This window comes from Hippoglossus hippoglossus, chromosome 17 (assembly GCF_009819705.1).
Source record: "Hippoglossus hippoglossus isolate fHipHip1 chromosome 17, fHipHip1.pri, whole genome shotgun sequence".
In the NCBI taxonomy this organism is placed as follows: Eukaryota; Metazoa; Chordata; class Actinopteri; order Pleuronectiformes; family Pleuronectidae; genus Hippoglossus; species Hippoglossus hippoglossus.
In genome coordinates, this window is record NC_047167.1 from 51,836 (window position 1) to 64,725 (window position 12,890).

Genomic DNA, 12,890 nt, shown 5'->3' on the forward strand with positions numbered 1-12,890 from the left:
TGAGTTCATTTGTGGGACAAAGCTGAACTCAATGCAGTACTAATGGATGTTCTAAATGGTCACAACAGTTGTTGACAATACCAGCTAAAAACAGTTTTTCCTTTAAGGAAAAAATTTTTCCTTAATCTTATTGGGAAGGTGAAAATAAAAGAAGCTAAACTACAACCTTCACTCTATTAAAAAAGTTTCTCCAGTGTAAACACAACTGTCTCTTCAAAACCAGAGCAGAGGATTCTGTTTTATGGCTCTGATGAATTGGCAACAAACACTGAAATTAGTGCCTGCAGTGATGCTGTTGATGGACACTTTGTCAAACTACAGAGGCTAAACCACAATGGTTTGGTCAAAAATAAGAAAAACACTGAGAGGATGACATTCCCTGAAGCCAAGAATAATGCCTCTCATGTAATAAATTAAACATAGTAAGTAAATACATTTCCACAGAACTGATTTGGACCAGTGTTTTTACTAATTTTTCATTTTGTGTTCTACATACGTACATATCAAAGCTGCAACTCTTCCATTTTTCCTGACTGGTATTAATTGTACACCATCAAAACCATCAATGAGAGGACACTTTGGTCAGTCTTCACAATTTCAAAGAGACTTTTGAGGGTTAAGGCCTATGGGCCAGGCTATGCATTATGCTAATGAGTGTCCTTGCAACTATAGAAAAACAAACATGTCTGTGTGTAGGAAAAACCTTACACGCACACACACAGTTAAAATCTAGCATGTGACTGACAGACAACCTCCCCCCTCTTTATCACCAGCATCACATTTCAGTGAACAAGTTTGACAGATGACAATAAGTTTCATAAACCAGCAGTTTACAATCAGACAGTCTTCAATCTTTCTTTCAAGATTTTAGGGCACGGAATTAAAAATTCCTCTGGATTCACCTTCAATCAATTTCATTTTTTGAAAAGTGATTGGCCTGAATGGGATGACTGGTGGTATTTAGGCATCGCTCCCACACATCCATACATAAATACGTTGGCATATATTCAACAAAAATGGTTTTACTTTTCCAAGGGATGGTCTTTCATTACACAGGGTGACTGGGAGTTACTGCAGGATACAAACAAAAAATTCCTTCTCAGCTCTTTGGCTGAACAGTCATTCCAGCTGCTGTTCAATACAGTAGTTTTTCATTTTTCGGAATATTTTCACACCACCTCCTGCTTTGGTCCATTTCATATTTACAACAACCACGGTTACAACTAATCTATAGCTTGTGTTTGTTTGTGTGTGTGTGTGTGTTTCTTTTCAACCCAGGTTCAATAAAACATCTTAAAATCACTGCTTATGAGTGTGTGTGAGTGTGTGTAGGTGTGTGTGTGTGAACACAACAGGCATTCCAATACTCTTCCTACAAAGTGCATGTTTCTGTGTGTTTCTAAAGCATGTAAGGTGTAGATAGGCAGCTCTGTGATGATGCGACAAGCTGAAAAGCAATGACAGTCCAAATGTGCGTCTGCACATTCTGCTGGCCAGCGTAAACGCCAAGGGTCAGTTTACTTTATAACTGTTTATTCTCCTAGAAGAAAGGGCTTCAGATTCACTCCTGGGTCCAAATTACAGATGAACTTGAGGTCTCTTGAGGTGGTACATCATTTATTCAAGGCCTTGTTATCTGGACACTCGGAGTGTAGGAGGAGACTAACAGCTATAGGGCAGAAGTAAAACTTTTCAACATTTTAACAGCAGTCAGCTTGAAGCAGTCTCTTCCTGTGTTGAGTAATGTGGCACGGACAGGGAGCGGGGACACTTCCGTCAGAGCGATCGGCTTGCGTTCCATTTAGCTGCATTGTTCATACTAGGCTGAGGCTTTGAGGAGAACCAAAGCAATGGTAAAGGAGTGAGTGTAGTTCTGGAGTCCACCTCTGTGTGGTTTTGGGTGTCAGGGGGATAGGTTTGTCACCCGCTGCTGGGTAAGGTAGAGTGTAAGTGATAAGCCCACCCTTGGGTCTTATTGAAGGTAGCAGTAGGAGGTTGATGGCCTTTCGGCTAGGATGTTTGTACAAGTTTGTTTAAGTTCTACTGTTTTGAAATAATTCTGAACCCGAGCAGAGGCTCCTGAAAACAGATTATGTAGGCATGAGAGTTTAAAACTCGTCCTTGGTTGAGAGTTCAATGCCCAACTCGCTGGGTAATTCCTAGGTTAGGAGGTGGAGTTCCCTCCTTTGAACAAATTCTGGACCCAGGCGAGGGGTGTGGCCTGATGTCAGGAGTCATCGTCAGTGTCTTCTATCAAAACCTTGGTGTCACGGGTCTTGGACCTGGAGGTGAAAAGGGAGAGTGTGATTTTTGGGTGAACTATTCTTTTAAGGTAGGCCTGTCACAATAATTTTAGTTGGATGATATTTTGTCCCAGAAATAACTAATAAATAATATTATTGTCATCATTGTGAAACCATTTTAAGCCACTGGTATAATGATATTATAGTATAATCATGCAAGTACACCCTTTTAAAGAGTAACAAACTTAATTCTAAAGAATATTCAGTCCGATATTTGAATTAGAATTAAAAATGTTAAAATATTCTAAATAAATAAAACATAAATCACACACAACCATAACAATCAAGAAAATGGACTCTCTGGCTCTGTCAATTGCTATTGAATACATATTTAACATTTGGCACCTGCTCAGTGAACAGGATAGGATGGTTATGATTTACATGAGCTTTTAGGTTAGTATTCCAGTGTTTCACCCAGAATTTTATATGCGTGTGCATGTCTCGTGGACTCTAGAGTGAATAAAACGGACACAAAATACAATAAAACTTTACAAATTCCAATAACTTGTTATTAGTTTTAGTTTTAAGCCATGATCAGCTGATTGATACAGTGGGATGGCTGTATACCTCAAGTAATCCAATTCATCTTACTGTCGCTGTTGTTTGATGTGTTACATACAGAGCCTCTGTGAATATAGCAACTGGTCAGTTATATCCAGTTGCTATATTCAGTCTTACGCGTTGTATTTAACAAACTCCTTCAACAGAAGTAATCAGATTAACTTAATTAATCATAATTAATTGCTGTATGTAATCAGGAGACATCCATGAGAAAGAAATCTTTAATTTTTGTTGAATGGAGTGTCCATAGGATGGAATGAAATTGGTAATGTTTTGCAATGACACAGGAAATGGTTATAGCTTCTCGCCAAAACTTCACGATTGATTAAAGTCTGTGCCTGAAGACATCTAAAAGCTAATATTTAGTCATAGCTCCACCTACTTCCACCTACATCATTCCAGTTACATGAAATTTTTTGTGGTCTGGTCTACACGGTATACACAGCAATAAAATGCATGTTTGGTGTAAGCTCTTTTCTCATTTTGTTGATGTGCTCTGTTACACAAAACATCTATTGCACCTCTTTCAATCCTGGAAGAGGGCTCCCTCACAAGTGGCTCTCTCTGAGGTTTTTACGTTGTTTCTTCCCCCCTGTTAATAGTTTTTTTTTTGGTAGTTTTTCCTCATTCTTGCTGAGGGTTAAGGGAAAAGGATGTTACACCTTGTTAAGCCCTATGGGGAAAAGACTGTGTACGTGAATATGGGCTATACACATAAAATAAGATTGACTGACAGTGGTGTGAGGGCCTGTTAAATGCTGCATGAAGCTAATGTGTCCATTAGAACTGAAAAATAAATGACTGTGTATGTGTCTGTCTGGGAATCTGAACTGCACTCTACATATTAAATAAAGAGACCATCAACGCGAATGAATAAGAGAGGTTTAGAGATGAACACATTTCATAAACAACATTCATTCCAGTCAAGTAATTCAGTCACACTTTAGGGTACAGGATCCCTTTAAGATCCATCACATGGCTGCAGCTGTTGTTTTGAAGACTCACTGTGAGGCAAGCCTTGGCCTACGTAGACTCATGCTATAGCTCCTCTTCCAGCTCTTCTTGCCCTGCCGGTTTCTGACTCCATCCTCCTGGTCCATCATCTGCTCCAGCAGGGTCTGGTCATCAGCATTGAGCGGAGCTACGCTGATGTCTCTGACAGCCCTGAACTCACCACAGTTGTTGAGATGTTCGTTCTCCAGCCGGAAAAAGTTCCACACAAAACGCCTGCCAAGGACAAACACTGACTATCAGCATTTAATCTTAATCCTCCTTCCTTTTACCACATTTAAACAAAACATAAAAGATTTCAAATGTAAAAAGCAAATCACTTTTTTGTTTATATATTTCACACAATTAATGGACTTGCACAGGCATTAAAGCATTTCCTTTATCAGAAGCAGCAACATTGAAATGGCACAGCATCTGAATCGTTAACTGTAATAAATTAACTGCAATCAGACATTTGTTGAGCAAAAATATCAATATTTGCTGTTTCATGTTTTTCCAAATGTTGAGGACTATTTTTGTCTGTTTTTGTAGCTTATGAGTTTTTGAATATTGAAAGGGCAAAATAAACCATTTTAAGACTTTGCCCTGGTTCAAAGAGATTTTGTGATCGTAAATTGATAAATCTATACTGGAAACAAATGTCACCATGAGATGACATATACCTTAGCACCCAGACAACCTAAACGAGTAGAATATTTGTTGCCTTCAAACTTACCTGAAGTCGTAATACTTCTCTTGTGAAAATATCAAAAGGCTCCACTTCACTATCTGATTGACATGATTGTGAAATTTGTTTCTTTCTGTTATAAACAGGCGTAATCTGAACCAAATCCAGTTCTGCAGCTGTGCCAGTTTAACGTTTAAAATCTGGGCAAGGGTAGGAAATAGGGAAAATAAGAGAAGGACGAAAAAGATATGGATGCAATTAAGAGGAGAGAAAAGTCACAAGACAGAGTGATGATGTTCTCCATTACAAGTGGCATCTATTGCACTTCTGTCCGCCTTGGGAGAGGGATCCCTCACATGTGGCTCTCTCTGAGGTAACTACGTTCTTTTTTAGTAGTTTTTCCTTACTCTTGTTGAAGTTTAAGGGCAGCTTATTAAAGCCCTATGAGACTAATAGTGATTTGTGAATATGGGCTATACAAATAAAATTTGATTGATTGATTGATTGATAGACACCTAAAGACTTCCATTGGGGCGAGCACAGTAGCCAGAATATCAGAGATGCCTTGAAACTCAGACACTGCGCTGAGGGTGACAGTCAAAGTCCACGAGAAACGCAGCAGCACATCCTCCACTATAGCACTGTAGTAATAGGCCTGTGGGGAGAGACAGAACACATTAATCAATCAATTAGTCAATGAAACAATCAATCAAATTACATTTTTTTTTGAATGGCACCTATTTAAAAATCCATCTTTGCCTCAAAGGGCTTAACATCATTGTGGAGGTGGCTGGGAGAGCACCTCCACCTGTACGAGAGGATCAATAAGCGCAGGTGAGAGCTGTTAGCTGATTGATCCTCAGCTTAAAAAGGCAGCAGCGGAGCTGCCTCTAGAGGATGGACAGATATACGTGTTGAGAGACACCGAGTAGAGCTGCAAAGCTGAGACACCAGCAGAAACTGCTGGCACTTTAATTTGACTTTCTGTGTTTGTTTAATTCAATAAAGATGCTGAAAAGCAACTGTTTCGTCTCTGGCTGTGTGGGAGAGCCCTGTGGCATGGTCTACTGCCACAATCATACATAACAGCTTATGTTCCGATAATGAAACTTGTCAAACTTGTGTCAGCATGTGCAGGTTCCTCCCTTTGTGGAGGAGAAATACCTTATGAGGATAGACTATCTCCTCTCTCAGAAAGGTATTCTCTCCTGCATTGCGGTCAAACAGGCCCCAGTCCATCTTCAGATCCCAGACCAGTGTGTAACATGAGCTGACCACTAAACAGCTGATGTACAAGTAGAAGAAGATCTGGGTTTCATCTGAGGAAGAGAGAAACAGGATGAAGCATGAGGTTAGACATTATCAGATTTATGGGTTTAATGATGTTGACTTAACATATTTTTGGAGAGTACAAAACACCTTTAACTACATACCAATGATTATCAAAAGCTCATATTTACACAAAATTCTTTCTGACTCTTAACCTGCTGCTACTGTGGCCTCTGACACACAGCAGGGGAAAGCTGCTTATTACTAATTAAGCCTAGGGAAGGAATTTCAGAATAAATCATTAACAGAATAAAATCTGTAAGGTAAGATAAATATTAATTATATAAAAGCATGAGAAAAGTACTCAGCTGAACTTGTACAAAACACTTCTCTGATTGTCTGACTGCACTGAGTGACACGTGGCCAGGCCTATCACTGGTCTCATTCTGGCGTATTCACTCTCATTGGTAACCACAGCTGAAAGTCACGCTATGTTTGGATACCGCTATAGAAGACCAGCCACATATTTACAGTCGGTTACAACAGGATGTTTCTGAACGGTAAGTTACACCGTCCTCATGTTTGTTCAAGTTTTAGCAGGACAGTTGGCAAATGTATAGGAGTAACATCCCGAGTTACAGTACGGAGTTTCACAATGGAGTTTCAATACGGAGTAACATAGACTTTACTCCGTAGTGACCACACCGACACGGCACGTCAGAAGAAATAAAGTGTAACAGCTGGTCTCGAACAGTAACGTTCTTAGGAGGAATGTGCGCGGACACATTCTCTTCCTTGCATCCCTCCACGCTGCAGTGTTTCTTCAGTGTTGTTTGTTGTGGTTAGCCTGTGGTAGCTAACAAGCTGCTAGCTCAGCAACAAGTCTGCTTGGTGTCGCGTTTGGTTTGGAGCGGGGGTGGTGGGTTCGGAGGCTGGACTGGTACCGGCTGGGTGGGGCTGAGACGAGTGTGATCCCGTATGACTCATATGGAGGAGGAAGTACAAAACGAGACGTTTCAATAACATATTTCTTAGAATGTACTGAGTGAAAAAGTCCGCGGAGTGACTGTTTTCATACTTTGAGGGTCCCTACTGACCCCCTTCAAGTCATTACGGATGGTAAAAGCCCAGAAAATGTATTTTACACAATATGGGCCATTTAAAGGGGACATATCATGCAAATTCCACTTTGTTAGTGCTTCTACACGTTAATGTGGGTATCTGGCATGTCTACCAACCCAAAAACTCTGGGAAAAAAACACTCGCGCGTTTTGTTATGGTTCCTCTAAGTCAGAAACGTCATGCTTGAGCGACTCGATTGAGCTTCCTGGGTTTTGTGTCGTAACAAGGCACTGGAAGTCTCCCTACATGGCCTTGGCCCGCCCCCCACACTCGTTACGCCGGGTTTACACCGGACGCAGCGAGGCTGCGAGGCAGCGCAGAGCCGTTCCCAAGCACGCAGCCGAGCATTTCTCCGCTGGTCAGCCCGCGATTCACTCACATGTGTCATTTGTCTGGATCGTTGGGACTGGGAGGCTGCAGCAGTTGCTCGGGCGCGACCGCTCGCTCTCCCATGCGTGAGCTGGAATTTGTGTCAGCGCCACACAGCCAGCAGTGTGGAAGACTTCCGCAGTGTTCAGCACTACTGTAACAGTGGCACACACACACAGAGCCCCCCCACTCGTTACGCCGGGTTTACACCGGACGCGGAAGCGCCGCTGCGAGGCAGCGCAGCGCCGTTCTCAAGCGCGCAGCCGCCTGGCTGTTCACACGGGACGTGCATTTCTCCGCGCTGGTCAGCCCCATAGACTGTATATATAAGGTCAGCCCGCAATTCTGCTCTCTCCGCTTGTTGTTGTACCCGTTGAATGTCGGGGTTCGGGGGTAAATGATGGTCTTCATAGCCCCCCCCCCCCCCCCCCCCTCTCTTTCTCTCTCTGTCTGTCTGCTTGTGTGCTTGTAGTGGATGGGCAGAGGGGGACATTTAATTATGTGATTGGGAAAATTAAAACTCCAGGACAACAGAAGGGGAATACAAAGTATGGGATGCATATTTGATAATTTATATCATATAAAATATGTAATTTATATCGTTTAAAATCATGGGGGGAGAGGGGGGAGGGGGGAGCTGGCTCATTAGCATTTAAAGGAACAGGCACTCAAAACAGGTCACTCTGTGGAGGGCTGTTTTATACAGGGTAAAAAGGGTGCTGTTTTAAATGATCCTTGTGGTATTTTGACCAAAGTATGTTACAGACATTTCATTAAGACCCCAAGGAACCATATCAACTTGTGGTAAAATGGGCATGCTATGTCCCCTTTAAGACAACAAGGAACAGGAAGGAAGTTAACGTAGTACCATTCCTAAATTGTAGGAAATGATACTAAATAATAAGAAATAAAGTTTCATATAAAGGTCTGGAGTGCTCTGTGTGTAAACTATGTCATATGTACACTGAGAACAGCTTTACCTTTGTGTGTACTGTACAGGGCAGCAAAGGTGACAGCAAAGAAAGACGTTGAGTATTTCCCCGCATTAACCAAGTGAGGGAAGGCCCGTTTGGTGTCACGGTAACGTCGCAGACACTGGACAAATCGGAACCAAGCAGGAAGGCACTGGATAACTGCACGGACACCGTAGGAGTAGGAGTTACACACGGCTTTATCTGCAAACAATGACATGCAAGGAGTGTGGTCATGATAAGGTGTAGATCAGTCTTCACAGCCTTCAGTAGCATTTATTTTACAGTCCCACCGTCACTGCTGATTAGTCCATCATGTTTTTTCCAGTCCAGTTCAAAACTGTAAAAACAGATCATATACTCCAGATCCATCAGAACCACCACCAGAGAGTTCAGCTGATCAGCCAGCCAAAAGTCTGCAAAGCCAACACGATGAAATGGAGCTGTCACCACTCGAAACTGTGGAGGAGACAACAAAATGAGGAAGATCAGATTCTTTACAAAATAAACTAAACTAGGAGTTTTCACAACATATCCATTTGGCATGTTATAAACAGTAGGTGGAAGTCAAGGTCTCAGTGTGCCTTCGACCATAGTTGAAAGTGTAAACAATTCTTCTAACAGCAGGGCTGAAACCAGCCATAACCTTACAGGGCAAGATGCACTAAATTATTCTTACTTATATATCAGAGCAGTGGTAAATAAGAGATTTCAGTTTTGGTTTGACTTTGTAATTATGGGTTATTGAGTGTTGCCTGATGGGTGAAAATATGAAATCTACATCACCATACAGAGAGTAACTAGAATTACCGCACAGTGGTTGTATGCATCTGTCAACCAGTGCAGTTTCCGTCTACATATTTCTACATTAAAAAAAGTCAACAACGGATCAAAAGTGACAACGGATCAAAAGTTGAAGAAATTCTCTCAAGGCGGTCTTGAGATATGCCAAAGTGTTTTTGGAGGCCACTGTGACCTTGACATTTGACCAATGAAATTTGATCACTTAATCACTGAGACCAATTAAATATGCCAAAGTGTCCCTGGGCACGATACTAAACCCCAATTTGACCTTTCTCAAAGAGAAAGTGCTGTACATACATGCACTGTATGTATGTGTGTGTGTGTGTGAATGGGTGAATGTAAAACTGTACTGTAAAGGGCTTTACGTGGTCATCAGGACTAGAAAAGCGTAACCATGTGTGCAAAATTATAATTCAGCTCATCTATGAATCCAAGTGAGTTGTGCCAGATATTAATGAAATTCCCGACTGGCAGTCATTAAATATCATATTCACAGGAATGTGAGGTCACTGTGACATTGACCTTTGGGTACCAAAATCAAATCCTAGTCCAAATCAATGTTTTTGCGAAATGTGAAAGGATTCCCTCAAGGCGTTCCAGATATATCACAAGTGCTTTGTCAAGTCACTGTGACCACCAAAATCAAATCAGTTCAGCCTGAAGTCCAAGTGAATGCTTGAAATTCCCTTTGGGCATTTCTGATATACCGCATTCACAACAACGTGAGGTCACGTGACCTTGACCTTGTGGGACCTAGGATTTGTAAAAAATAGTTGGGCCTACATGTAGCCAAAGCCTGCAATAACATGTTTCCTTTGTTCTGATGACAAAGGAGAGCCTCCAGGACTCAGTCTCCCAGGGTGCTTCAACTTCACACCAAGGTGTTAAAACTGCCCCTGGACACAACTTTCAACCACTATTGGTCACTCTGGGCCCCATGACCCATGAAGTCACCAGGCCAATATAAACCCAGTTCCCTCTTTTTTTTCTCTTTCTATTCACCTCTCCTGGAGGAGAGGTGTAGCTCTCCTGCTGACCCAGCCAGGGAGAAACTCTCCCTAACCAAACTCTTCCAACCTCCAAGCAGGCCTGCCTGGAGCAGAACGCTAAAACCTTCTGAAAGGCAGCGACGCAAGACCCTGCCTAAGAACTTTAGCACGAAAGCTGCTTCGACCAAACGTCTTGCCAGCAGCACCACGACAACAGGGGCCACAAGCCAGCAAGACCACTTAACTGGACTTTGAACCGCACATCAACCTTTTCCCCCTTTTCATGGACTGGTAACACAACTAGGCTTAATAATTACACTATGTTATGCACAGGAATGTTGAATTCTGTTCATGTGATGTTTTATAAGTGAGATTTTTGTTAAGTGTGATATTTGGTAATAGGTTATTTGAAAGCTAATGTTAGTTATGTTATACTCTTCACAGACTTTCTTTGCATGCAACTTTCTCTGACCTGGCACCAACATCTCCCACACTCATCTCCCCAAACTTAATACATGCATGTGATGTCAGCCACATGACCCCAACAATCCAGGGGGTATTTCGTCTTCATAGTGGCCAGCCGCCATCTCACTCTCACTCTCACACACACACACACACACACACACACCTATATATAGTAAGTACACCTTTAGTTCGTTCGTGTGTTTAATTTTTTCATAATAAATGTTATTCTTTAACACACATGTTGTCCTAATTATGTTGCAAGTGTTAATTTTGCTAACCTCTACACCACAACACCTTCAATGTTTTTCAGGCCAAGGACCCCCAAACTGGTGGAGAGATGGAGCAGGGACCCCCTACTATATATATTGCATAAAATTATGTTTTATATTAAACTGGGCCTAGTGCCATGTATAAACATAGCTACCCTGTTATTGTGCATTCAATACTAAGCTATTCAAATATTACACAGGTTCATATATTCATGTTTTTAATTTAAACATGTGCAAGGTACAGGGTGGCCATGCCACTGCCATTTATAAACATACATCTTGCATACAACACTGAGCTATTAAAATAATTCACAGATTCATGTTTTTATTTTAAACATACATGTAGAAGGGACAGTGAATCCTCAAGCCATCTGTGGATGGCACACATACTCCCACATTAGTGAAGATGTCTGACCCTGATGAGTAGCACACAACTTATCTAACCTTGGACGGATGGAGGTTGTCAGGCAGAGGGTCATATCAGCCTCACAATATGTTGGATGCATGTTAATGTGTATTTAAACACATTTAAATTTGTGTGAAAAAAAATGATTGGAAAAAAAATTTAAAATTAAAAAAATATAAAAATTTGTCGAATCAACTATAAAAAAATTCTCAACCCCCCTGCAGTACCTCCGCGGACCCCCTGTTGAAGACCTCTGCTCTACACTATCAAGAACGCCATATCCTTTAACTTACTAGCTATTGATGTGGTAATTTTGGTTAAAGTTATTAATTTAATTATTAATGTGTTCCAAAATTGTAGTTAGTAATTTCATGAGACTTAATCAATAAATCGTTTCCCTTCCTTTGAAGGGTGGTGCCCTAAGGTAGCTTTAATGTAAATTAAAGTTATTATTTAATATTAATATTTTTTATATTAATATTCAATATTTTTCTGATAGCCAAATTTATTGAATACCCAAAGGCACACCATTTAATGGTGTCACGCTTAAGGTATAATAATCACAACAACCTTTTGACCTTCAACCACAAAAATCAAATCACTTCACATTTGAGTCTATGTGAAAATTTGTGCCAAATGTGAAAAGATAGAATGTGAATATTCCATAGCAATATGGAGAAATCGCATTAACCATGCAAACAATTTGCTTTGTGAGGCCACCGTGACTTTGACCACCAAAATCGAATCAGTTCTCCCTTGAGTCCAAGTGAATATTTGTACAAAATTTGAAGAAAATCCTTCAAGACGGACGAGAATGAGACGGAGGGATGGACAGACAGCCTGAATGCATAATGCCTCAGGCCGCTGGCTATCGCCGCCACTGAGGCATGAAAAAGTGAAGGGGGCTCAGCACTGTCTGGAGCCACTGGAGCTCCTCAGCATCATGGTTAGTTTCTTCCTAGGTTATATGAGCTAACTGTGTTTTGGTACTTTCTTTCATCTTTACCCTGTTAGTGGGAGCTCCACTGCCAAAATAATTGGGTGATTAATGGATACAATCTACAGAAAAATAATTGTCAACCATCTCAATAATCATTGATTCTTAAAGGGCCAATATTTTACACCTTTCTGGGATTTAATTTGAGGTATTGGTACCTCTTCTGCCTCTCTCTGGCCCTCTAGACAGAACAGGCTGTTTTCCTTGCATCCCCTCCTCTGATGGCTGAGTGCACTTTGAGTGACACGTGACAAGTCTTATCACGGTCTCATTCTGGCGCATTGACGATCTCTCTGGTAAACACAGCTGAAAGTCACGTTGTTATGTTTGGATACAGCTTTAGAAGACGAGCCACATATTCACAGTCAGTTACAACAGGATGTTTCTGAACGGTAAGTTACACCAGCCTCATGTTTGTTCAAGTTTTAGCAGGACAGTTGGCCAATGTAGGAGTAAGTCCAGAGTTACACTACGGAGTAACGTCTGCGGTACTCCGTACTGAGCACAGCGACACGGCACATCAGAAATAAAGCTTTACCGCTGGTCTCGAACAGTAACGTTCTTAGGAGGAATGTGCGCGGACACATTCTCTTCCTTGCATCCCTCCACGCTGCAGTGTTTCTTCAGTGTTGTTTGTTGTGGTTAGCCTGTGGTAGCTAACAAGCTGCTAGCTCAGCAACATGTCTG

At 41.4% G+C, this 12,890-nt stretch overlaps 1 protein-coding gene across 1 annotated transcript in view; it reads right to left on the reverse strand.

Moving 5' to 3' along the window:
* Window positions 1-1,006: 1,006 nt before the first annotated feature.
* LOC117777767 (xenotropic and polytropic retrovirus receptor 1 homolog) overlaps window positions 1,007-12,890 on the reverse strand; it is a 66,837-nt gene continuing 54,953 nt past the window's right edge. The window contains exons 12-18 of the mRNA XM_034612705.1: window positions 8,572-8,732; window positions 8,277-8,479; window positions 6,638-6,642; window positions 5,707-5,862; window positions 5,058-5,197; window positions 3,870-4,091; window positions 1,007-2,282 (exon numbers count right to left, since the gene is read on the reverse strand). Of these exons, the coding sequence (XP_034468596.1) occupies window positions 2,228-2,282; window positions 3,870-4,091; window positions 5,058-5,197; window positions 5,707-5,862; window positions 6,638-6,642; window positions 8,277-8,479; window positions 8,572-8,732 (942 nt within the window). The 3' untranslated portion in view covers window positions 1,007-2,227. The remainder of the gene's footprint in view (window positions 2,283-3,869; window positions 4,092-5,057; window positions 5,198-5,706; window positions 5,863-6,637; window positions 6,643-8,276; window positions 8,480-8,571; window positions 8,733-12,890) is intronic.